General features: G+C 42.7%; 1 protein-coding gene across 1 annotated transcript; it reads right to left on the bottom strand.

The window, feature by feature from the left end:
- Positions 1-451: 451 nt before the first annotated feature.
- On the bottom strand, positions 452-27,795 carry LOC308677657 (ubiquitin carboxyl-terminal hydrolase CYLD-like). The gene is made up of 15 exons (XM_081344271.1): positions 27,699-27,795; positions 24,306-24,779; positions 23,231-23,560; positions 20,758-20,863; positions 17,656-18,032; positions 16,714-16,882; positions 15,372-15,516; positions 14,103-14,225; positions 11,238-11,329; positions 10,605-10,668; positions 9,812-9,944; positions 7,772-7,880; positions 6,277-6,395; positions 3,875-4,091; positions 452-2,713 (listed from the first exon to the last, which is right to left on the bottom strand). The coding sequence occupies exons 2-15, from the start codon at positions 24,732-24,734 to the stop codon at positions 2,529-2,531; spliced, it is 2,598 nt and encodes an 865-aa protein (XP_081200397.1). The 5' UTR covers positions 24,735-24,779; positions 27,699-27,795; the 3' UTR covers positions 452-2,528.

Here is a 27,795-nt window from a genome sequence, read left to right as displayed (position 1 = left end):
GGGATCCTCCCTCACCTCCTGATTAAGAAGTGAGCGAGTCACCCTAAACAGGGCGGCCGGGCGATTATCTGCGGACGCAATGAGGGTGGAGAAGTAATTACACCTCGCCACCCTCATCGCTGCGAGATAAGACCTAATATAGGTTCTTAACCGCAACCGGTCGGGTTCGGATCGGCTAGACCTCCAACGACTCTCTAGGCCCCGTTTCCGACGCTTCATCTCCCGGAGCTCCGTGGAGAACCATGGAGCTCGCTGGGATCTGCACCGGGTCAGGGGCCGCAAGGGTACAACCCGGTCAAGTGCCTCAGTGGCTGCCCTTTCCCAGGCTTCCACTAAGTGGAATTTAGTTATCTAATGCAATTATTATTCATATATATATATGAATATACATATACGTGTGTGTGTGTGTGTGTGTGTGTATGTGTACGTTTTTTTCCTGGTCAGACCGGTCTGATTGATGCACCTTAGGTTTTTGAACTGCTATATTGCAGTTCTATTATGATTTCTTTTGTCTTGCAGCTCCAACCTAGGAGCATTAAGCAGGGCTCAAGTTGCTACTGCGATCCATTATGTATTTGAATTTCTTTTTGCTGACAAAGAATTTATTTATAAATTCTACTACCACACACTTTATTTATAAATTCCACTACCACACACTTCTCCCAGAAGAACGAAGCTGAAGCCACCAGCCTGAGGATGACGGATGAGATTTCGTCGAAACGTTGCTCTTATACCTTCAATTCTATGTGGGGAAAAACCCGAATGACCAAAGATCTACATACAAACACCCGCGAAAACCTCAGAAAACACACACACACACACACACACACACACACACACACACATATATAATCATTTTAACTTTTGGCATTTTGTTTAAATGAGCCCATTTCATTATATTTGTCGATATACTATACCTATAGCCAGTCCACTTATAGGTGATAAGTGCAACCAGGCCCTCAATCTATTGAGTGAAGAGGCATACCTTTATCTTACCAATGCTATAATGTCAGTTATTTGGCCATAATAAGGACACAGAAAATCCATTTTCATTGCCCATTTATCAAATTCCAAATACAAGATATGTAGGTCAAAGGTATATTATTGTCTGAAAATTTTAGCTTTTTGTCACAATTATATTTATATAATCTACTACTTTCTCCCAAAACGTGGTAAGTGCAAGACAATGTAAAAATGTGTGTTTTAAAGAACCAATATCCTTCTTTATCTCCAACAAAATGTTGTTTTTAAAAATCCTTTTCTATACATATATAACATAGTGCAATAAATTCTAAATAATGTTTTTGTTCTATAAATCATAATTTGAGGTCCAGTGACTCTCTTGCTAGAGAAGTTCAGTCTCCCATTGTCTGGCCATTATAAGAATCTCAAATTATTTATTCCGCTATTTTTTAGGATCTTCATATCATACTGAATTATTGATAACAAATATCTACAAAAATAGGTTGTTTTTTTTAAAAAAGATGTAAAGGATTTAACAAGTTCTAATATCTCAAGAGTCTCAAAGCTAAAAATACTGCTGGTCCAATGTTGTTAGCAAATAATGTAACTGTAAATATAACCACTAGGTTACATCTGGTAGATAATTTTGGTCTCTTTAACACAGACTCTGTTAAAAATTAGTTATCGTCGTCTTTCCATCCAATTTTTCCGCGGTGGCATAGTGGTTAGAATGCAATACTCCAGGCTACTTCTGCCGGCTGCCAGCAGTTTGGCAGTTTCTCACCAGCTCGGGGTTGATTCAGCCTTCCATCCTTCCAAGGTCGGTAAAATGAGGACCTGGATTGTTGGGGGCAATGTGCTGACCCTGTAAACTGCTTAAGAGAGGGCTGTAAAGCACTGTGAAGCGGTACATAAGTCTTAAGTGCTATTGCTTTTCCATATCACATCATCTTTTTAATCTCTCTTGGAAAAAAAATCTTCAATTCATAATTCAAAATCTCCACGTGATTTTGAAAGGACCTCAGAACTGGCATCAGGTCTGTGTATCTGGAGACAAGGTATCACCACTGAGAAGATCCAGTTTTTCTGATACTTCTTTAATCTGGGAGTGTGACCACTTGGTGAAAAGACTGTAAGAGCCCAAACGTTTCATGCAGTAGAAAAAGACTCATCAGGATTGGTTTAGAAGTACCCAAGTAGAGGATGGGTTTAGAGGCATGACAGTCTATCTTTTTGTATTCACATACACTGTCCAAATATCCTTTGCTAAGCTGCTTAAAGTGGATGCCATTACGTATGAATGGTGAAGAGTGGTCAGGGGATGTTATATATAATGTTTTTAAATATTTCATTGAGATTAGTCCTGAAGGAAGAGATTCCAATATTGCGTCTATCTGAAAAATTCTAGGTAACAATATATAGCCCTTATTTCTGAATTGCTCAGTGGTTATTTCTCCCAAAAGTTTTGGTTTAAACACTCAGAGTTCCCAGCCACATCTGCCAGGGATCTCTGCAGTCACATAACTTCTCTCTCTTCTAAAATCTCCTGTCTCTCATCCAAACATTTATTTGTAGAGGCTGAGGGAAGGGCTGTGGTAGAAGCACATGTAAGCGTCACAGAGCAAGCGGCGGGCATAAGAGGGCAAAGATTTGGGATTCAAGCCCTGCAGAGCTTCAGGGGACATTTCCAAGTAATCCGCTACCTCGGAACAGGGTGTGACACGTGGGATGTTAAAGCCATTCAATCCACCTTGGGAAACAAAAGACAGGCATAAGGACTGAGGGTACGCATGGGAAGAATCAGAAGAGGAAAGTAAATCAACTTAATGTTAGAATTCCAATCTTTGACCAGTGAGATTTTAGCAATGGGAAATGCTTTCAGTAAACAGCGGCATCTCTGAAGATGTCTCCCAGTACTAATTTTTCTGACATTGGAGCGGACATTTTTCCAAACCAAGCAAAAATTCCCATCCAGTCCCCATGTTTGCTTTTGCTGGAAGACCATTGTAAAATGTTTATCCAAGCAACAAAGCATCTGGTCTAGATTTCAGGCAGCGGATAACATGGCTTCTGTTCTAACGGATACTTGAATCAAATGTTTCAAGTTCTGTAATGTAAGAGAAAAGTATAGATTCCATTGAGCAAATCTCAGTGCCTGGTGATTATAAGAAGGGATTCAAGAAATTTTCTTGGTTCCAGTATGAAAGTAGCTTGCTACTGCCACCTTCTGATAGATCGACTGATCGTTAATTTATTATTTTTTAATCCAACACAGTAATTCTTAATCTTGGCAATTTGAATCTACACATCTTCAAATTGCCAAGAATGAAAAACATTGGACTCTAGCCAAGGGCCATGCTGATTTTCTAGAGGTCCATATCCAAGTACAAACCAGGTCTGATCAAAGTCAGCTTTTCCAGATGAGCCAAAGTTAATTAGGGGCTGCCAGCTGTTATGGCTCACTTCAGTTTATTTTAGATAAATTTTAACTGAGCCCAGGTTAATAGAGTTTCCATTTCTTACTTTTTAAAATCTCACTTGTGTGCAGAAATAACCTTGGCTATAAGCAATCATAGTATAGGCGTGAGATTGATTCAACCAAACTGCAAACTGGAAGAGTTGATTGATTTGTGGAATTGGATACTTTTCAAGTCAATCTGAACAATATTTAATACTTTGACCCATGCGCACAGATTTTTTTCTGAATCCCTTCAAAAAAAACCCAAATCAAACCAACCTGAGGATTCAGTTTCAACATTCAGACAGATTTTTTTCCCCCTTTAAGTCAGTTGAATCTAATGAATTCAACAAATCAGAGGGAAGATTCTCGTCCGATTTTACAAGTTAAACATAACATTGATAAAAGCAAACCTTTGGCTTTCTTTGGAAAAGATGTTTTGAAACAACTCACCCTCACGGTCAGCCATACTATCAAAGAAAAGCCACTGGTGGGCATCTGGGCCGTGGCGGGTAAAACCCACATAATGACTTGTTTCAATGCAGAGAACTGCAAAGAGCTGCATTTTCTGACGTGGGACGGTCTCTGGAAAAGAGCCAAAGTGGGAAAGCTCCTCAGGCAGATACAGTGGACGGGGCTGGTGGTACCGTCGAGCCCGGTGCTTGTGAACCTATAGAGTAATGGCCAAAGAACATCACAAGATTTTAAACAAAGCTACCTTGAGCCTTTCCAATTGGGCAAGCCTATAGATGTAATATTTAGTAACACCAGGAAGCTGAGCTTGTCGATCAGAAGGTCGGCAGTTTGGTGGGTCGAATCCCGAGGGCCACGTGACAGAGTGAGCACCTGTTACTCGTCCCAGCTTCTGCCAACCTAGCAGTTCGAAAGCACGTAAAAAATGCAAGTAGAAAAATAGGGATCACTCCGGTGGGAAGGTAACAGCGTTCCGTGCGCCTTTGGCGTCTAGTCATGCCGGCCACATGACCACGGAGACGTCCTCGGACAAGCGCTGGCTCTTCGGGTTTGAAACGGAAATGAGCACCGGCCCCTAGAGTCGGAAACGACTAGCACGCATGTGCGGGGGAACCTTTACCTTTACCTTTTAAACTCAGATAGCTCTTTTTGCAAAGGGGTTTCTTGATTACTGATTACATCATTTCTTTTTTTTAAAAGGTCCACTATAAACAAAACTAGAAGCTTGTATCTCCTATCTCAGAATCTATGAAGCCTTTAGGCATCAAATCCTAAACCTTTGCTTAGTGTAGGAATCTAAATTCTGGAAAGCCCAACCTTACTAGACATATGGTTGTCTAATCTACATTTGACCACATCCAATAAAGGAGAGGAACCATATCGCTGAGTAATTGTTTCCACTGTCCAATTTCTCTTCTAAAGTATCTTCTATATAAGCATCTTCTAACAGATTAACTACTATCTGCTTTCTCCTTTAATCCAAATCCTTCTTTCTGGAAGATAGGGCAGGTATTCTATTCAACGAGTTCTCAGATATTAGAAGAGGATTATATCCTTCCTCATTCACCTTTTTAAAGACTATACATACCTGGATGGATAAGCCACTTAGAGTAGGGGTCTCCAATCCCCAGGCTGCGGCCCACTAGCGGGCCATGGAATGTTTGAAACTGGGCCGTAGGAGAAATGGGCAAGCATGCGCACGAAGCTCCAAATTCGCAAGCAAAATGTGCTTGCGCTCGCGTGCAAGGCTCCATTCATGCAAGTGGAGTTTTGTGTGCAAAAATCCTCCGCTCGTGTGAGTGGAGCTTTATGCACGAGCGCAAGAGCCTGGTACTTGCAAATTTGGAGCTTCGTACGCAAACACAAAACACCCTCCATTCATGTGCATAGCTCCATTTGTGTGAGCAGAGAACGACTGCACTCACGCGTGAGCGGAGGGCACATGAGCCCAAAGCTACATTTGTACAAGTGGAGCTTTGCACACGAGCGCCCTCCACTTACGCGAATGGAGTTTGTGCGAATGGAGGGCATGAGCATGCCTGCCACCAGCGCTGGGCTGGACCGCCAAGCTGGAAAGGTTGGAGACCGCTGACTTAGAGTAGCCTCATGGTGAGATAGGCAGCAAATAAATTTAACAAATAAAAAAATAAGGCAAGGCAAGCACAGGAATTTTATTTAAATGGCTTTGGGGTCTTAGGCTCAAACCTTGAATTAATTGCTAATTCTGTAGCTGCAACTGACACTGGATTTTGCCAAGAGCAGTTTGGCAATGATACTCATGGCTTTGTCCTCTTGAGAGCTTTAGCAGAATTACATCTGCTAAAGCAGAGGTGTCAAAATTGAATTGCTACAATGCCTGCTAGCTTCATCCCCTTGTCAAAGAAAAGGGAGGGAATGGAATGGAATGCCAAGAAGCCGTTGATGGACTGTGAGAGCCTGCACCATGCCAAGGTCATTGCTGTAGATGCTCGATGGAGAAGTGAACTGTTCCAATAACAAAAAGAAATAGTACTCTTGGACAATGTGAACACCCAAGGGGTGGGGGCATGCGGATCTATCTTTTAACTAAGCAAGCTTTCACGTGGGAAAACTCAGAGCTGGTTTTGCTTCTTTAGTTCTGAGATGCTGTACCCAATAAAGTTTTTGCCTGCTGGGACTTAATTGCCTTCAGGATTTCTTTTGTTGGGTTTTCTAGTAGGATTGATGACTGGGCCACAGAAGTGGTGGGTGGGCGAGTGAGCGAACGTGTGTGTGTGCACATCCCCACTCTGCATCAAGGATCTTAACTAGAAAAGTCTGTAGCATCCTTTGGCTATATATTCTTTATCAGACAAGCATAGCTAAAAGGAGTATCGTGGAATAGAAAGCTAGTGTAAAGATACCTGCTGATTGCAAACCTTGCAGAACTGTTTGATGTGTCTGATGCCAAAACTAGGATCCTGGTAGCAATCTGGACACTCCATCACAGCCAGTCCTTGGCATACAGAACACTCACGGGGAGCTGCAATGGGAAAATCAGAAATGTTGGTTAGAAGTGGTATCCGAAGCAGAACATCCAGATTCAGTCACAGTTTTGTTCTATATGATATTAATCTTGTGAACCTTTTTATGTATTCAAGATGGACAGTGATTATTATTTGTAGGTATTTATATTTAAGGGCATAGGTATATACATATGTTGTATATAGCATGTTTATATGTGTACACTTTTGAGACCAGGCAACAGAATTTCATTTTTAATGTGTTAGTGTGCCCATAGTAAAAAAAAATGACAATAAAGGTTATCTTAAAAGTGACATGCTGGCTGTGGATTATGGGAAATGACATTCAATTCTCGGTAATTGATTGCCAAGTTGGGAAATAAAAGAGAGATGCAAATTTTGTTTGCCCCATAAAGAGGAAGGCATTTGGCACAAACATTTCTTTCCTTCTCCAGGCCTAGAAAACTGGGGGAAAAAATCAGTTGGTGACTTGAAAGCCACCAACAGACAAAAAGAAATGGTGGTTACAGCAAGAATGGAATTAATTTATGGTCCTCCATTGTTCTAAGATGTGGTGAAGGCCACAGGTTTAGGTAGAAAGAAGGCAAACTAGGAAATTGTGGAAGATAAAAGCTTCAACGGAGAGGAAGATGGGGTTTTCAAAGGGAATGTCCAACTTCCCCATGATTACTTACTTGATTGGTCATTAGGTTTACAACCCACCGTTCTTTAGGATCTCAAGGCAGCATCCACAGCATTCCTTCTTCCTTTTCTCACAACCACCTCAATAGATTGAGTAAGACTGATCCAAAGTAACCCAAAAAATTTCCATAGTTAAGAAGGGCGTATCAGCTTTGGTCTTTCTGGCCCCTGTCCACCATTTTAACCATTACACCACTACATGAAACCAACTGCTATGAGTAAATAGTAGAAGAAAGTAGTTACTTCAGTTTGGGAGCTTCCACAAAATGTTGAGTTGGCATAATAGGCAAAGAGATTAAGGAAGGTAAAGTTGATGGAGATATGCAGAAATCTTTACCTAAGCCAGAGAGGCTGAAGTCCAGAACTAGGAGATTTTTGGAAATGGCTCAGGCAAACACCTCCCAATTTCACTGAACTATCACAAGCAAGGGGAGATAATGCACAATCATATTTCCAAGATTCTGTTGTTGTTGTTGTTGTTGTTATCATCATAGTTTATGTTAATACAAAGTAGCTTTAGCTTTCCTGTGATTTTCTGGTCTAGTCTATCTCACTGGACTGACATAAAGAAATAGGAGGCTAAACTGAACCAGGTTTTGCCCTTAACCTTGTTCTAGATTCTCAGATGATGTATAGCCACAACAGGATTGAAGTTGTAGGACAGAGATATGTACTTTTCTCTCTCATCCCTTACTTTCTTCCAGGAGATCTGTGAGGTCAAGTTCCAGGCTGGGTTGGATTGTTCGAAAAGCTTTGAAGTTCTTCCCATTCCGAGGCATCTGAAGGATAAGGCATGAAGGGGCCTGCCAAGAAGAATGGAAGCACCCGGATGAGATTGGGAGGAAGAATAGATGTTAGGACGCTGAGCTTGTCGATCAGAAGGTCGGCAGTTTGGCCGGTCGAATCCCGAGTGCCGCATAACAGAGTGAACGCCTGTTACTCGTCCCAGCTTCTGCCAACCTAGCAGTTCGAAAGCACGTAAAAATGCAAGTAGAAAAATAGGGATCACTACGGTGGGAAGGTAACAGCGTTCCGTGCACCTTTGGCGTCTAGTCATGCTGGCCACATGACCACGGAGACGTCCTCGGACAAGCACTGGCTCTTCGGCTTTGAAACGGAGATGAGCACCGGCCCCTAGAGTTGGAAACGACTAGCACGCATGTGCGGGGGAACCTTTACCTTTACATTTTTATAGATGATGAGCCCGCACTTTGGACACTCAACTCAAAAAGGCAAATCTCAGTTTTTTCAAATCCACTTCATGAAACGACAACAGTTTGCTTAGTGAGCATTCTCAAAGTTACAATGGCACTGAAAAAAGTGATTTATGACTGTTTTTGACTGCATCCCCATGGTCACATAATCAAAGGGTTCAGACTCTTGGCAACTAACTCGTATTTTTGACGGTCTTGCAATCCCCTTTTTTGACCTTCTGACAAGCAAAGTCAATGGGAAACCAGATTCATTTAACAACCTTGTCACTATCTTAACAACTTACAGTGATTCACTTAACAACTTTGGCATGAAAGGTCATAAAATGTGGCAAAATTTACTTTACAAATGTCTCGCTTAGCAACAGAAATTTTGGGCTCAATTGTGGTTATAAGTTGAGGACCACCTGTACTGCATACATAGTAACTGCCTTGGACAAGGATACTCAAGGCAGTCCTGCTTTAAAAATTAACTTGAGTTAATTTTTGTTCTCTCAGCAATGATGAATGTGCAGATAAGTTTATATCCCCAAGATATAACCATGGATTTTTTTTTAAAAAAAATAATTTCTTCACACTGTGTTTCTTGGATTAAAGGAGAAAAAGAGCATCAATTACAATTAAAACATAATTTAAAGAATTGGGAACAGCCAAATGAGAAATTATAATTGATTCCAATTTATTTACAGCTACAGTTAACTAAAATAGGGATATATTACTTATATGCACATAGTACAATATTATTTTAAAATTACTTTTCTTTTTAAAAACAAAACAAAAAACAAAACCTTTTTGTGCGTTCCAAATAGGGCCATTCCACAGCATTTACTTATTTATTATATTTACAAAATCCCAAAGGACTTTGGGAATGAACCCAAACATCACATGGAGACTTGGCAAAATCTTATCCTGGCATCTTGGCCCAAGGTAGGAACATCTAATACAGGTAGTCCTCGACTTACGACCACAATTGAGCCCAAAATTTCTGTGGCTATGTCAGACAGTGGTTCAGTGAATTTTGCCCCATTTTACAATATTTCTTGCCCCAGTTGTTAAGTGAATCCCTGCAGTTAAGTTAGTAACATGGCTGTTAAATGAATCTGGCTTCCCCATTGCTTGTCAGAAGGTCACAAAAGGGGATCACATGATCTTGGAACACTGCAACTGTTATAAATATGAATCACTTGCCAAGCATCCCAATTTTAATCACGTGACCATGGGGGGGGGGGTTTGCTGCAACAGTCATAAGTGTGTAAAACTGTTCTAAGCTACTTTTTCCAGTGATGTTGTAACTTTGAACGATCACTAAATGAACTGTTGTAAGTCGAGGACTCTGTAGTAAAGATGGTGGCTACAATAATTGATCTAAATTACTTTGATCGCACAACCAACGTCTTGTTGATGTGCCTGACCTTAGATCAACTTTCTGTACCCCAGGGGGTCCTTCAAATGTCATACAAATTATCTTGCTGAAAACAGTATCTGAGGTCACATCTTCCTATCCTTCTGGTTCTGCATCTCACCTCTGTGAATTTGAGATCCACAGTCATCAGTGATCCCTCCAGAAGTTCTTGAACTGTTGGGACCACGTGAGTTGGGTGACCCTCAGTAAATATCTGGTAGAAAATGCAACCATGAGGGTCCTGGCCAGCTGAGCTAGGTTGAAAGGGGAAAAAAAGAGAATTAGATTCTATTTGGGGGATACTATTTGGTCTGGAATATACTGTGAGAAAATCTCTAAATGTAGGGAATGTAAGCAACAGTCTACCCTGGATTACTTTCTTTGTCAAAATTTCTATCCCTCAGGGTTGCAAAACTATTCTAAGGAGTACAGAGATACTGCCTAGCAAAACAGATCAAAATAAGGTCAAATAGAAATTTAGGGGTGGTTTGTGGTCACAGTAACTTCATTGCTCTATAAGTAAAAATTATTATATATTATGATTATCCTGTACCTATACTAGCTAATCAAACACACACACACAAATATCTGTGACTTCTAATTTTAAATTACCTTGGTGTAAAATGTCATGAATGTTCAGCAGAGGCCTATACATATTATTTCCAAAATGCCCCACTTTGAGTTTGAAACAGTTGTTAAACGTATGAAATGGACTGCTTTGTGAATTGTTTTGAAGTGTTTCAAGCTTCCTCCGAGTAATTGAAATCGCCTCATTTTGAACATAAAACATAAAACAGACATAAATGTTTTGAGCCTCAAAATGGGGCATCTTGAATCTGAGACAGTCTGGTGTTCTGCACACCACAAATGTACAGCATGAGACTATGAAATAGAAAGCAGCTCATCCTTCTCACCGGATCTGAAAGAGAGGCTCCATCTTTAGCACTCGGAAGAGCAGGGTGAGAAACTCTTCTGGGTCTGCCAAGAGAAAGAGGCAAAGATGGAGAGGCAATCTTGTCTGCCTCTTTGTACGCCCAATTCAGACAGACCTGCCTTCCCTTGAGCAAAGAAAGGAAGAGTAGAATAGAAATAAAATAACACACACACCCTTCCAATTATGTCCCCATTTTTCCTCTGAAGCTCAATAGCATTGGGAACCATCTCAGGTAGCAAGGAGACCTCTTCATATTGCTTAATTGCCCCAACTTCCAGAAGATCATTAAATGATGATAGGTAGGTGGAAAGAGGTGGGACACTGCTGATGTTCAAGAGAGGATCCCAGAGATGTGCTCACTACCAGTTTATGACAGAACACAATATTCCACAAAATAGAAAGATGCATCAACATGGTTCTGTATGGTCCAGAATTAATAATATGCTAGAAGACTAGACCAGTTTCACACTAAATTATATTTATCTCTCCCCCTCCACCCGCCCTCCTGTCTCTTCCCTTCTCTTCTCCATCTTTCACAATTGCCCAGATGACTCCTTGTCCTTACTATGCAACTCTTCCCCACACACACATTCAGACATGCACAGGCCCAAACCTTTTTCTTCACTGGTGAAGCCAGAGGAGTGCCCAGCTGTTTCCAAAGCTTTCCGCAAGGCCATGATTTTGGTGGCACACACATAACCATTCCTGTCAGGTGAAAAGAAAAAAAAAACACACAACACAAATGCGCTCAAAAGGGTTATAAAGTCACCAAGTTTGCTTTTTTCAAGGGATGGCAAGAGAGTGATAGATAAGGAGTTGTCAGTCTTTCCATAAAATACATGAGAGCTACAAATAGTTCCTGTCATGATCATAATGGAGCTTGCCCATCATGGGATTAAATCATGATAATCTTAAAATAGGACCACACCCAATTTGTGAGCGAACCAATTTTATGATTTTTTTTTTGCTTGATCATTAAGCAAAAGCCATGGTCGTTAAGCGAAGCAATGGTTCACTATGGGCCGGTTTTGTTAAAAATCAGAAGTAAATGCTGGTTTTCAGCAAAAAAACAAAAAAAACCCATTGTAAAATGCAGTCATGTGACCACGGGATGCTGCAAATATAGGTAAACGTGTGCTGCCTGACGAACATCTGACATGTGACAGCATGGAGGGCGTACAGCTATTAGAACTTTGGAATGGAGTTGTAAGTACCTCCATGGAGGTCTCTTGCAACTTTGAATAATCGTTAAGCGATGGTCGTTAAATTGAGAACTATCTGTACAAATTTCGTGTTGGATCTCATGTATGGCTAAACTACAGTGATTTGGTTTTGATTTGTTTACCCCTATTATGGGTTTGCAAACTGCACTGCAGCTTGATTGGGAGATAAGGCTAAGCCAGAACAAATAAACCATATTCTGGGATAATGGAAGTGTGAGAGTCCAGCCTGTGAAAATAGCCTGAGGATTCCCTAGCCACAGAATTCAGTTCCTTAGACAGGCCTTTATTTCTGAAAGCTACCAGCCTTGTGAATGTTCATGTGATTCACCGATTAAAAGCCTGGGTGGATCCATCAGCCAAAAACCTCTTCCTGGAAAATCGTCTCCTTCCTTCTCCTTTCCCCCTTTCTCCCAGAGTAACCCTGAGAATTCTTAAAGGCATCCACCCCACTATTAACTGGATTCAACCCTGCCACTAAGAGACATGAAATAAAGTGAAAACGGAGCAGGAAGTGGTGATGTTTCCCTTATTATCCTAATGGGATTGAAATGACACTTTAAATTGCAGTAGCAATTTGTTGAACAGAATCACAGAGTTGGAAGGGACCTTGGAGGTCATCTAGTCCAACCCCCTGCTCAGGCAGGAAACCCTATACCATTTCAGACAAATGACTGCCCAGTCTCTTCTTAAAAACTTCCAGTGTTGGAGCATTCACAACTTCTGGAGGCACGTCATTCCATTGATTAATTCTTCTAACTGTGAGGAAATTACTCTTTAGTTCTAGGTTGCTTGATTAGTTTCCATCCATTGCTTCTTGTCCTGCCTTCAGGTGCTTTGGAGAATAGGTTGACACCCACCCACCCCTTTTTTATGGCAATCCCTTAGATCAGACATGTCAAACTTGTGACATCACGTGACGCTGCGCGATGTATCAGGACTGTTTAGCCATTGCTGGCAATGGGTTGGGCGTGGCTTCCATGTGACGCGTCTGGCCTGCGGGCCGGCAGTTTGACACCCCTGCCTTAGATATTGGAACACTGCTATCATGTCACCCCTAGTCCTGCTTTTCATTAAAGATGCAACTATGTGTTTTATCTTGCTCAGTTATCAGAATTTGTGAAAGGATCCCCCAAATCTTTTCTTCACTGGTGAAGCCCAAAGAGTGCTCAGGTATTTCCAAAACTTTCCATTAAGGCCATGATTACCAATAACAATAGCTACTAGCTACTGTTATGTGCTGGATTTTCAGAATTTGCATGTGATCAAATAATCTATTTCAGGGTGAGTGAAAGAAACACTCAAGATGATTCACCCTCTTGGGAAATCTCCCTCTTGCAGGAATCCACCCCTACATTCTCACACCATACCACACAAGAAATGTTTGGCAATCTTAGAAGTGAGCAGTCCTTGGTGCTCTCTGAGCTTTCTTGTTTTCTTGGAGAAGTTTCATTACCCTAACTAGGTAACATCATCAGTGCTAGTAAGGAGTGCTGTTTTCTGTCAGTTTATATTCTGGTGTCTTGCGTGTCTGAGTGGGTGCTCTTAGGGATTCTTCAATTGGGCTGTTTACTAATGAAGATTCTCAGGGATGACTCACACCCTGGAGTGAGTCTTTACTCTTTACTCTCTTACCATCCGGTAGGAGATATAGGAGTATAGCCAGCCGTACCAACAGGCTGAAAAATAGCTTTTATCCGTGGGCTGTTAGGCTTTTAAATGGGACATAATCTTATGCAGAATTGACTTGGGAGGCCGGTGGGTGGTGTAGTTGGTTCACATGGTGTGGTAGGATGGAGGGTTTGTTGTCACTGTGTGTTGGGGGGAGAGAGCACGGGGGGGGGAGGCTCAGCTAATCTCAATGTACACATGTTGTACTTTGACAATAAAGGTTTATTTATTTATTTAATGGCTCTTTGGCAGTTTCTTGATTGGGGTATTGCTTACTTGATTGCTGGTGTGAAGTTGACCTTGGAGTTAATGTATGCTGATCTGAGTGCCCAGAATTCCTGAACCAGCCTTGCTGACTCAGGAATTCTGGGAGTTGAAGTGCACAAGTTCATAAAAGAGCCAAGTTCCCTATCCCTGGCTAGTTTTTGCATAGTCTCTAGATGTTGTTAATGTCTATGTGTCTATTGATGACTGATTGTGTCAGAATGCCAGGCTTCTTGAAGTTCCTAGCTGTTCTCTGGCTTACTGAATATGTATACATCAAAAAGAGCAACTGGATCCTTTTTAAAGAATAAACTTAAACTCACTTTCGCAAAGGGTTGACAATCTCTGTTCTCAAGAGATCTCGCGTCTTGGTGTAAGATTCCCCATCGTTCTTGTCTGTTGGGCGTAGCAGCATGGAATCCAACACAGAAGTAAAGGAGAACATACTGTAAGCAGGGCAGAAAAATGGGATTTTTGGTGTTTTTTCCCTCAGCTTTGCAGAGGAGATGAAGGTCTAGTGGGTTACAAATTGGGATAAGGGAAACTGGGGAATAGAATAGGAAAATGGGACAATACAGGTAGTCCTCAATTTTTCGACCACAAACTGAACCCAAAATTTATGTTGCTAAGTGAGAAAGATGTTAAGTGAGTTTTGCCCCATTTTATGACTTTTCTTGCCACGTTTGCTAAGTGAAACCCTGCAGTTGTTAAATTAGTAACACGCTTGTTAAACGAATCTGGCTTCCCCATTGACTTTTACTTGTCAGAAGGTCACAAAAGGGGATCGCATGACTCCAGGATATTGCAACTATCATAAATGTGAGTCAGTCGTCAAGCATCTGAATGTAAATCACATGACCATGGAAATGCTATGATGGTTGTAAGTGTGAAAAATGGTCGTAAGTCACTGTTTTCAGTGCTGTTGTAACTTCAAATGGTCACCAAAGGAACTTTTGTGAGTTGAGGACTACCCGTGTTGTTTTTCAGTGAGGTATTTTGCAGATAATCTAGCCAGAACTCACTGAACAATGAAAGAAATAGATACAGTATTGATACTTCATTCATATGGTTGTACATATTAATAGGGGAAGTCTTCTCTAAACAAGACCCCTCTAGGTCATGTTTGACTTTTTGACTGGACTACTTCCTTACCAGTGGGCTCCGTAATCATGTTACATTATTCTCTAGGAGGCACCAGGGAGAAGTCATGTAAAGCCCTGAATGTGGGAGCTTGACATAATGCAACATGTGTCTCTTTGTGCTTTGAGAGCTTAAGGGAAGGTGGACAGCATACACCTTTCTGATAGCCTCCGTGGGTCAAGTGAAAACTTGAACCTGAGCTCCCTTCAACCAAATCCAAGACCTTAGTCACCACATGATTGTGGCTCTCCACATCATTTATCCTTAATCCTATTCTTGCATGAAAAGGAACACAATCTGCCAATGTTTTTCTCAATTTCCCAAGTTTTGGTAAGCCTTCCCAGATTCAACTAATTGTAGGTCACAGACATTTCAGGCCCAAAGAGGAAATCAAAGGCAGGGTCTTGCCAATTTAGAACAATACATCTCTCTGGTGGTAGAGCCAGTCTTACCAGAACAAAGTAGCATCGAGGTAGCAAGAGTTGCAATGACCTTGGATCCCCTTCTTCCACCCTGAGAGAAGTTCCAAACCTTGATTGCCCAATGGTGGTGGTGGAGTATCTTCTTCTACCTTGACACTGGCATAAACCCGAAAGTCTAAGAGAAAAGAGCAAAGGACAGAACTAATAACCATGCAAGCACTCTGCTTGCATGGTTGCTCCTTCATCCTTTCTAGGAATCCCAAGATTCCCCATCAGGACTAAAATAGGCTAAAATAGGAATCAGTAAGTCCTCTCCCATCTCTTCATTATGATAAGATCAACATCCTTACACTGGGAATAGTGAGTGAAATAATCAAGAGTGTCAAGACAACTTCTACCTCCAACACAGACATGTATAACAGAGGTTGGGTGTTCCTCCAAAGCAATTTAGTGTTGGAAACCAATGAGATGAGACTTTCCACTTAAAAAAAACCCCAGAACATAAGCAAAGCCAACCGACCAACCAAAAGATCTGTATTAAAATATAAGCAAATAATTATTTCAGTGATTTAGTTTTTCCTGTATCCTTCCATTTACCAGGTCATTCACTTCAATGGAAGAAAAAAGCAACAAGAAGGAGATGGGGATTCGAAAGGTCCTGTACCCCAATCCCTGAAGAAGACCTAATGTAATAACTTGGTTCTCCAGTCTATACTCATACCTTTTTATGTCCTAATTTGAGAATTATTGATTAAACTGAAAGTTTAATCAGCAGTTCCAGAGGAGAACTGATAACCCTTTGGAAGTTGCTACAATTCTACATCCTCCATTCCCAGCCAATCTATCCAACATCTATGGGATGGTGGATGCTTCATAGTCCAGGCATCTTCAAACTTAATAACTTTAAGACTTGTGGTTCAAGCCATGCTGGCTGCACAATTCTGGGAGTTGAAGTCCACAAGTCTTAAAGTTGCCAAGTTTGGAGACTTGTCTTTAGTCTAATGACTTCTGCAAGAACCTTTGTTGCTGAGGATAAAAGGAAGTAGTAACTTTCCAATCTTCAAGCCTGCTTTGCTCTCAGTCTCTCTAAGCCAACAGTTCTCAAACTTGGCAACTTTTAAGATGTATGGACATCAGCTCCCAGAATTCCATACCTCAGTGTGTGGGCTGGGGAATTCTGAGAGTTGAAATCAACATATCTTACTTTTGCTAAGTTTGAGAAATGCTGTTTTAAACCATAGGGTAGCCAGGAAATCTGAAACCAATTCCCAGAATTCCATTCCCCTATGTAGTTAGTATTTCATAATTCCAGGAGTTGAACTCCAGATATCTTACTGTTGCCAAGCTTGAGAAACACTGCTCTAAGCCATACCTAGGGAGTTGCATCGCAAAACAGGATTTTCGGGACTCTGCAAGGTGTCAAAACGCGAGTCAGGATGGCAGTGGCGCAGCTTGACAAAGAGGGCTTTGTTTGTTTGGCAATTGAAATAGCGGATCCCTCTATATTCTCCATCTGTACAGCCAGTTGGTAGTGGTTCCTCCTAGAAAAAGTAAAAAGAGGTGAGTTTATACATCCCCAATTGCCTTCAACCTTTTCCCTCTGTCCTGTGATTTATGACATCTTTCAGTTCTGTTTATTAACATATCTTACTGTTAGTAAACAGAAATTCTCAAGTTTAGCAACAGAAATTCTAGCCCCAACTAGGATTGTAAGTGGAAGACACTTGTAAAGAACACCTTGTTGGCCTAAAGTGGAAAGGAGGATTCAGTTGACCCTATGTCCATAATATGTTAAAATATGCAGTGTTTGAAGATGTATGGACTTCAACTTCTCCAACCAGCAAGAGGTCAACACGTTTTCAAATTTCTAAGGCTGAGAAACACATTATTATTCTCTAACAGAATGTCATAAATAGGACTGATTTTGATTTAGTGCTCCATTTTGATTAGCATCAAGGAATTAGCAGGCATCTAACATATCTGAGAAATAACGCTCTGAAGGTGATGTGGAATGACTGCATATCTATGGAAATGCAATGTAAGAATGATATGTGCAAATGTGCCTCTTCTTGTCTATGGAGATTCTTAATTATCCAGATCATAGTTGTCCTAAAGATGTTTTTTCCAAAAGGCAACTGGACTTTTTTTCCCCTTGAAAACGTTTCACTTCTCATCTAAGTAACTTCTTCAGTTCTGAACTGAAGAAGCTTCTTGGATGAGAAGTGAAATGTTTTCAAGGAAAAAACAACAACAAAGTCCAGTTGCCTTTTGGAAAAGCAACCTCGGCTGTGCCTCTCTTCTTCCACTTTCTCACCAGCTCCAAGCCAGCAACTGTCTCATCTACATCTGGTAGGTCTCCGATCCAACGTATCACACCATAGATGGGTGGATTATAAACCTCCACCATGGAATTGATTTCTAAGAGATGGTAGTCATATTCGCTGCTGTCCTTGTCCTCCTCAGATTCTTCTGCCTCACTTTTCTTCTTCTTTCTCTCAAAAACTTGTGCTTCTTCTTCCTTGACGTTCTCCAGATTTGACGAAGGGGCTGAAGGTGGAGAGTTCTGGGATAAACACTCATTCCTTGGTGGAGGATATCTGATGGAGGAAGGGGATGGGCAGTCTTCATATTCATCTGAGGTTGGGGTGGAGGAGTTGCTGTTCAAGACCTCTTGACTTTTATCAACTTCTTCTTGAATGGGGGGAGAGGAAGAGAGAGATAGAGAGAGAGAACACTAGATATTTTAACCACAATCTCATGCCAATATACAGGTAATCCTCAAGATACCACAATTGACCCCAAAATTTATGTTGCTAAGTGAAACATTTGTCAAGTGACCTTGCCCCATTTTACAAACTTTCTTGCCACAATTGTTAAGTGAATCCCTACAGTTGTTAAGTTTATTTATTTATTTTCATTCTATTTATATCCCGCCCTTCTCCGAAGACTCAGACTCAGGGCGGCTTACAAACTTAGCAGTAGCCTTCATTCTATGTATATGCCTGTTTGTTAGGGCTTTCACACACACCCCCCAAGCGGCATTATTACAAAGTCAGCTTAATTGCCCCTAACAATCTGGGTCCTCATTTTACCTACCTCGAAAGGATGGAAGGCTGAGTCAGCCTTGAGCCTGGTGGGATGCGAACCTGCACTAATTGCAGGCAGCTGGTGTTACTTAAGGAGGCATTAGCCCACTGCTCCACCAAGGCTCATGGTTGTTAAGTGAACATGGTTGTTAAGTGAATCTAGATTCCCCATTGACTTTGCTTTCAGAAGACCTCAAAAGGCAATCACGAGATTCAGGACACTGCAACCGTCATAAATATGAACCAGTTGCCAAGCATCTGAATTTTTGATCACACTCACTGTTGTAAGTGTGAAAAACGGCCATAAGTCACTTTTTTTCAGTGCCACTGTAACTTTGAATGGTTACTAACTGAACTGTTCCCAGTGTGCAATTTGGAGCTCGGACCCACAACTTATCCTTCTAATAATCTGAATTAAAATGAAAAGCTCAACAGTTCCAGAGCAAGTTTTAATAAAATCTCACAAAAAAAAGAATGTGGGAGAGCCTCCTTGGTTATTTAACCTATTTATGAACAGATATATAAGGAATGCTTGTCCCTTAATCAACGATGTGCTGGTTGGGGAGAAAAATCATATGGAGGCAAACAAGGCTGTATTGTTGGTTGAAAACCCAAATGATTTGCAGAGAATGTTCAATAGATTGTAACATGCAGTGGTTTTAAAAAATAATGCATCACTATCCAAGATGTCTATGTTTGACAGGGAAAATAATAATAACAATAATAACAATAACAACAACAACAACAACAACAATAATAATAATAATAATAATAATAATAATAATAATAATAATAATAATTTAAAAAATCATCATCAAGTTGTTAGGGACCTTGTACATCATCTAGTCCAACCCCCTGTTCAAGCAGAAAACCATATACCATTTCAGACAAATGGCTGTCCAGTCTCTTCTTAAAAACGTCCAGTGTTGGAGCATTCACCGCTTCTGGAGGCAGGTTGTTCCACTGGTTAATTGTTCTCACTGTCAGGAAGTTTCTTCTTAGTTCTAGGTTGCTTCTCTCCTTGACTCGTTTCTATCCGTTGCTTCTTATCCTGCCTTCAGATGCTTTGGAGAATAGCTTGACTTCCTCTTCTTTGTGACAGCGCCTGAAATATTGGAACACTGCTATCTTGTCCCCCTCATCCTGCTCTTCATTAAACTAGACATACCTAATTCCAGCAACCATTCCTTATATGTATTAGCCTCCAGTCCCCTAATCATCTTTGTTGCTCTTCTCTGTACTCTTTCTAGAGTCTCGACATCTTTTTTACATCGTGGTGACCAAAACTGGATGCAGTATTCCAAGTATGGCCTTACCAAGGTATTAATACTTTACATGATCTTGATTGTATCCCTGTTAATGCAGCCTAGCACTGTGTTGGCTTTTTTGGCAGCTGCAGCACACTGCTGGCTCATATTTAAGTGATTGTCCACTAGGATTCCAAGATCCCTCTCGCAGTTACTACTATTGAGCAAGGTACCACCTATACTATACCTGTACATTTGGTTTTTCTTGCCTAAATGTAGACCCTTACTTTTTTCACCATTGAATTTCATTTTGTTAGATAGCACCCAGTGTTCAAGTCTGTCCAGATCCTCCTGTATCTTAAGCCTATTTTCTGAAGTGTTGGCTATTCCTGCCAGCTTGGTGTCATCTGCAAATTTGATGAGTTCCCCATCTATCCCCTCATCCAAATCATTGATGAAGATGTTGAAGAGCACTGGGCCCAGAACAGAGTGCTGGGGCACCCCACCACACACTTCCCTCCATGTAGATGTAGTTCCATTGAGGACCACATGCTGAGTACGGCCGGTCAGCCAGCTACGAATCCATCTGGTGGTGATGCTGTCTAACCCACATCTTTCTATCTTATCAAGTAGTAGGTTGTGATCTACTTTATCAAATGCCTTACTGAAGTCCAAGTAAATTATATCCACAGAATTGCTCTGGTCCACTAGTTTTGTCACTTGGTCAAAGAATGCAATAAGTTTTGTCTGGCACGATCTGTTTTTGACAAACCCATGTTGGCTTTTAGTAATGACTTTGTTTGCCTCTAGGTGTTCACTGATTTGTTATTTGATTATCTTTTCCAGAACCTTCCCAGGTATTGAGGTCAGGCTGATAGGCCTGTAGTTTTCTGGATCTATTTTTTTTTTCTTCTTTTGAAGATGGGAACTACATCAGCTCTTTTCCAGTCCTCTGGTAGTTCCCCAGAATCTTTGAAAAATGAACCATGATCAAAGTTCGTTCAAAAAACACACAGGATCAATTTTTGGCAGAATGTGAAAAATACATGAATATTCCCAAACCTTGATTAGGATAAATCTTACCTTTATGCACCTTGGAAATGGGGAGCAAGATCCCATATTTGGGTGATGGAAAATGACAGAGAGGTTTGCCTTTGAAGTAACCATCCCAGGATCCCACAGGCTCATCCTACCGAAAGATTTAGAAGTGGTCAAGAAGATGGATGGAATAGCAATACCTTAGGGTTTTTCAACCTTGGCAACTTGAAAAGTGTGGACTTCAACTCCCATAATTCCCCAGCCACCCAAAGACTTTGGATGTAAAGTTTAGAGCAAACCAAACCTGTTTGCAGTTCTCTATAAAGATGCTGCATCTTTTCTTGGGTTCACATGGTAGCTCCGTAATCATGAATGAAGAGACATTTAAGTTAAGGAAGTCTAACCAAGCACGTCCAGGAAAAGACACAGCTGGCAGACACAGCTGGCAGATACATCTTGTGTGCTCACATTAAACCATCTTTTGGGCTTCAGATCCCTAATTGTGACCTTCCATTTCTCTCTTTCCATTTTTCTCAGCTTTTTATTTTTTTGCTGAAAATTTTTCTTGGTTTGATGTAGAGCAGACATGTCAAACACAAGGCCCGGGGGCCGGATGCGGCCCGCGAAGTGGTTTCATGTGGCCCGCGAAGCCATTCTGGAAACAATGAGGGAACGGTCCCTGCTGCCTTGGCCCTGGCCCAGGCCAGCTGGAGCCAATGTACAATTTTATGGTGGTCATCTATGCTGAAATACATTCAGTCTTAGCTTCACAAGGCCGTCTGGAAACAGTGAGGGACCTGCCCATGCCGCATCGGCACTGCCCCCTGGGCGCAAGCTGGGGAGGTATCACCCTTTGTGAGGAATGAAGAAATGCACCATCGCCTGGAAGTGGCCAACATGTGACCGTGCCTACTTTGGGCAAGCTAGGGCCTGGGCAGCGTTGTGCTTCTCTTCAGATTCATGCCATCCGGCTCAGCCTCTCGGCACTGTCAGGAAAGTGCCCCACTGCCTGCCAAAACCGGGCAGGCTGGGGGCTGGGCAGCACTGTGCAGGTAACATCGACTCTCATGCTGCTCATGGCATCCCCTCCCTCAGAGCCCACCAAGATGGATATGTGAAGTAGGTGAGGGCCATGTGCTGGCCACTTCCAGGCAGTGGTGCATTTCTTCATTCCTCATGAAGGATGACACTTCCCCAGCTGCGTTTCTTGCCTGTTTTTCTCCCTGCCTCATCTCAAATATTTCCCCACCACTCGAAGGAAGGAAGGAAGGAAGGTGAGGGAGGGAGGGTCTGAGGGAAATCCTGCCTTAGTCCTTCCCTGCTGCCCTTTCACCATCCCCTTGCCCCCTCCTCCTGGCCTATCCTGGGGGGTCTCCAATCCTATTGCTAAGAAAGGTTTGGATACAAAGCCAGGTCTCCTCACATGGAGAGGGAGTGGGCCTCCCTTTTAACTTTGCCCTCATACCCATCATGAGCAACCTGGCTAAGGAGAGCAAGCACAGCAGCAGCAGCCTTGAGGAGGAGGTAGGTGCAGCTGGCCGCCACCTTGGGGAAGTGGAGCTGGGCTTAGTGCCATGGGTGCTTGACGGCTGGGCTGGGGATTTGACCTCCACGCCACCGTCCAACCCTCCCCCGAGGCCTGAGAGGCCAGTGAGGCTCCTCCAGTGGACCATGCCTTGGCACTTGCCCCTGTCCCATCTCCTTCTGCCAGAGACCCTCAGATCTGTCCCACTCCTGCCCAGGCCCCCATTGGCACCTTTGATGCGAATGATGTAGAGCTGGCCACGCCCACCCAGTAGGCCACACCTACCCGGCCCGCCAAGGGCAACTGCAATGCTGATGCAGCCCTCAATGAAATTGAGTTTGAGACCCGTGATGTAGAGGGATCTAAATCCAAAAATCATAACCTCTTTATTTTTCAATGCTGACCTTTTTTTCTTCTAAATAGGCTACATTTCAGCAACTTGTAACTCCAACTACAACAACAAAAAATATATTCATTCCTTTCTATGCTATATATACTGCTTTTTAAACGTACTTTTATTCTGTAAGGAGCCCAGAGTTAACTGAGTTAATTAATACAGTAATCAATATATATCTTAAAATAAAAACAATATATGCATAATTGCATGAATCAACAATATATTTCAATGAGTTACACAGACATGCATTCACAACACAAAATGTCTGGAAGAAAAAAACCCCATTACATTTAACAAAGTCTACAAAGTACTAACATGACTTTATATCTGAAAAGCTATTGATAAAATTCAGCATGACAAACGTTTTCCATTTTCGCCCAAATTTCCACTGGTGGAGGAAACAAAACAGCCAACGTTTCCCCCCACTGTTTCAACATTTTTAGAAATGTGACTTTCCTATATAAAAAAATACCGAGTATTGAAAAAAGTTTTATGAAAAGAGTGTATATTAAAAAATAAGTATTGAAAAAAGGTGTCAAATTAACATTTGGGAGATTCTCTGAAACTGAAATTCTCTGAAACTGACGAGTACTTACCAGAAATATTCCCACAAACACTCCGGCTTCAAATTTCCCTGGAAGATGGTTGCAGTATACCACACTGCCAGTAGGGGTGTTGTTTTCCATCTTGAAAAAGACCCGGTCTCCAACTGTTAGCCCTGGGGTCGACAAGGGATCTCCTGTTGTAAGCTGGACTCTTGTACATTCCCGGATGCCTCCTCTTTGAGGTGCTGATGGACTACCTTCCACCGATTTGTCAGGCTCAATCCGGCTGACAGGTACAAAGACGCCACAGTTCTCACGGCAGGAGAAGAACTTCTGGCCTTTGAAGGAGCCATCTGTAAAACCCTTCCCGGCGGCTGAGCCCTATAAAAGAGGACAATGGCTCTTCCAGAAAGATTCTCTATTCCTCATCTCACTCTCCATCCCTCTAGCCTCCAAACAACCCTGGTGGGAGTATATTTAGCTGAGAAACTGCGCATCTCCCAAGGCCAGGGGTAGGCAACCTTGGCTCTTTTATGACTCATGGACTTCAACTCCCAGAAGTCCTGAGCCAGCCACGCTGGCTCAAGAATTCTGGGAGTTGAAGTCCATGAGTCATAAAAGAGCCAAGGTTGCCTACCCATGCCCAAGGCTAACCACTGAATTCTGGTGGTCCAATGAGGATAAGAGCCTTTTTGATCCATGTGAGCCCAAATTCTCGGCCAGTGTTTCTTGATCTCAGCAAGCTTAAGATGTGTGGACAATTTCCTAGTGGCTGGGGAATTCTGGGAGTTAAGAGTCCACACACCTGCCACAAAGAAGAGGTGGTCAACCTATTCTCCAAAGCACTTGAAGGCAGGACAAGAAGCAATGGGTGGAAACTAATCAAGGAGAGAAGCAACCTAGAACTAAGGAGAAATTTCCTGACAGTGGGAACAATTAACCAGTGGAACAACTTGCCTCCAGAGGCTGTGAATGCTCCAACCTCCAACATGGAGGTTTTTAAGTAGACAAGTGGACAGCCATTTGTCTGAAATGGTATAGGGTTTCCTGCTTGAACAGGGGATTGGACTAGAAGACCTCCAAGATCCCTTCCAACTCTGTTATCCTCTTATTCTGTATTACTCACCACCAGCTCCACCCCAAAGATGATGCTGGTATCTTGCTTGCTCTTGTCTATGGGTCCTCGGTATCGGATAATGCCTGGAACTTTCTGCCCGGAAGCAGAGGTGATCTGGACCCTCACTCGGTCACCCTTCCCCAGGGCACTGAGTTTATTCATCAACCGTCCCTGCTTAAAGAGTGCCAGACGTTCATCTCCGTTGGTCACAGCTTCCAGCAAACCAGACTGGGCTCCGCTCAGTTCTCTGGCCATCAGTGGTGATACCCGGACCAACTTTTCTGCATCCAAGACCTTGGCCCAAAATGTTCCATCAGGGGAGACCCCGCGGGCATCTTCCTGGCTTAGTAAAGTACCCCTGGATATCTTGACTTCTCCACCTGCTCTAGCTTCCCCTGTGAAATCTTTCATAGCTATGTAGAGTCGCCGTGGCTTCATTGCCTTTGTGTGGTGATAATGACAAAGGAGAGATACCCCAATCACCTGCCAGGGGAAAAAAAGGAAGTGAAGCCATCCAAGTATCAATAGAAGAGAACTGTCAAGCTCAAAGAAATTTCATGCTTCTGCTATTTCCGTTTTTTGGCTTGCCTACAGACCCAAGGGACGCGGTGGCTCAGTGGGTTAGGACGCTGAGCTTGTCGATCAGAAGGTCGGCAGTTTGGCGGGTCGAATCCCGAGTGCCGCGTAACAGAGTGAGCGCCTGTTACTCATCCCAGCTTCTGCCAACCTAGCAGTTCGAACGCATGTAAAAATGCAAGTAGAAAAATAGGGACCACTACGGTGGGAAGGTAACAGCGTTCCGTGCGCCTTTGGCGTCTAGTCATGCTGGCCACATGACCACGGAGACGTCCTCGGACAAGCGCTGGCTCTTCGGCTTTGAAACAGAGATGAGCACCGGCCCCTAGAGTTGGAAACGACTAGCACGCATGTGCGGGGGAACCTTTACCTTTACCTTTTACAGACCCAGGGGGAGAGGGGAAAGAATGGAATGTGCATTGCAGGTGCTGAGCTGCTAAGCCTGAGAACCAAGGTCATTCAAAATTTTGTTTCCTGAGAACTGAAGACATTATCTCATAATAATTTTCTGACTTATAACTGTACCTGCACCAATAAGGGAAGGGAGGTTTCTATACTTTTAATATAGCGATTGAGGCGTGAAATAACCGGAGCTGGTTTTCCTTTCAACTGTGCCAAAACGATTTACCCAATAAAGTTTTGCATTAGAGATTTGATAGTCTCAGCTGTGCTTAGTTTGCTGGGATCATTAGTCGGAACCTTGACAAGAACATCTGCAGGTTGAAGTATGGGGTCCTGGGTGTTTTCTGGGCTTGGTTGTTTTCTTGCAGACATTTCATTATCCAGCTAGGTAACATCATCAGTGCTAGAAGTTCTACTCCAGGCGTGTCAAACTCAATTTCATTGAGGGCCGCATCAGCATTGCGGTTGCCCTCAGGGGGCCGGGTGGGTATGGCCAAGGTGGGTGTGGCTTACTGGGTGGGCGTGGCTGGAGTGCGTATGGCCTACTGGGTGGGCGTGGCCAGCTCTACATCGTTCGCATCAAGGGTGCCTATGGGGGTCTGGGCCGGAGTGGGACAGATCTGAGGGTCTCTGGCAGAAGGAGGGTCTCTGGGCCAGGGATAAGGCAGTGGGGGCTGTTCCCTCACTGTTTCCAGGATGGCTTCGTGGGCCACATGAAACCACTTCGCGGGCCGGATCCGGCCCCCGGGCCTTGTGTTTGACATGTCTGTTCTACTCCCTTCTAGCACTGATGATGTTAGTTGCGTAATGAAATGTCTGCAAGAAAACAACCAAGCTCAGAGAGCCCCAAAGTCCCTACAATTTAGATTAATTTACTTAGGTTGCATCTACAGTTTGTTTTTTTAAAAAAAACCCTCTCTTAGGTTCTTTTCTTGGCAACACTGAAATGCTGACATCACAAAAGGCCAAAAAATCAGCCACAATGACCATCACAATCAGGCTGATTAGGATGCAACTGAGACAGATTTGCAACTAGCTTAGGGATTTCAGAGCCTTGGTGGAGCAGTGGGCTAATGCCTCCTTAAGTAACACCAGCTGCCTGCAATTAGTGCAGGTTCGAGTCCCACCAGGCTCAAGGTTGACTCAGCCTTCCATCCTTCCGAGGTAGGTAAAATGAGGACCCAGATTGTTGGGGGCAATTAAGCTGACATTGTAATAATGCCGCTTGGGGTGTGTGTGAAAGCCCTAATAAGCAGGCATATACATAGAATGAAGGCTACTGCTAAGCTTGTAAGCCGCCCTGAGTCTTCGGAGAAGGGCGGGATATAAATGGAATTAAAATAAAATAAAATAAAATAAAAATAAATAAATTTGCCTCTTGTAGCCCTGATCTCTTTAATATGCTACTGTGCTTCCAATGTTATGATAAAACCTATTGCTTGTTTTTCACACCAGTCTAAGTGAATTCCCTTCTGGAATCCTAAATGTCATTACTTTTCACAGATGATAAAAATGTCACTTCCCAAAGTAGCCAAGTTTCAGAGCTTGTACTATTAGGAAATAGATGAATTTTGACAACCATTGCTCAATCTGTTTAGAAAACCATGTGCTACATGTACATTTGTCTCTTATTTATTAAGTTTTTAATCTATATTATTCCGTTTTTTTAAAAAAAGGAAAACTGGACAAGAACAAAAAAACCAAACCCCCCCCCCCTCGCTAAAGAATTAAGCCCAATCGATTAGTTTTCTCCTGCCTCACTTTCCCTTTGCAGAATGTGCCAATTTCAAAACGGAGCCTTGTAAATTCTGTCTTTGAAGAGCTGCTTATTTAAGCCATATCTCTAAAACAGACATGTGAGCGACGTATCGGGACTTTTTTTTGCCATTGCCGGCAATGGGGTGGGCGCGCTTTCCACGTAACGCATCCGGCCGACGGGCCGGCAGTTTGACACCCCTGCTCTAAAGCAGGGGTCTTCAAACTTGGCCCTTTTATGACTTGTGGACTTCAAATCCCAGAATTCCTCAGCCAGGCACGCTGGCTGAGGAATTCTGGGAGTTGAAGTCCACAAGTCATAAAAGGGCCAAGTTTGAAGACCCCTGCTCTAAAGTGTCGTGATTGTACTTTCATTCTAGGTCGAACTGCTTTTAAAAGAAGAGAAGACTTTGCTGAACTGGTCCTCTGACAGCCCTGGAAATTGACCTCTTTAAAACCGGCCCATGCAGTTTAATGTTCAGATAAGATGGCAGAATTAAGGCCGCCTTGGAAAGCGCCGAATTCCAATCTCCGCATCCTTCCCCACGTTATAGCAGACCAGGATCCGCGGGCCTATAGATCGTAAGAATGCGTGCAAGCAAGCAAGCAAGAGACACAGCAATAAACTCCCCAATACTGCCCCTTCGTCCGACCCTCGGGAAAACTCACCTGGAATCGCAGCGGATTAAAACTTTCTTGAACTTAACTACCCGGAGGGAAAACGATCACCTTAAAAGCCGCCCCGACGAGAAAAGCGAAGTTCAGG

The sequence above is a fragment of the Vipera berus genome (assembly GCF_964194415.1).
Source record: "Vipera berus genome assembly, chromosome: Z".
Lineage (NCBI taxonomy): Eukaryota > Metazoa > Chordata > Lepidosauria > Squamata > Viperidae > Vipera > Vipera berus.
This window is presented reverse-complemented; position numbering and strand designations above follow the sequence as displayed.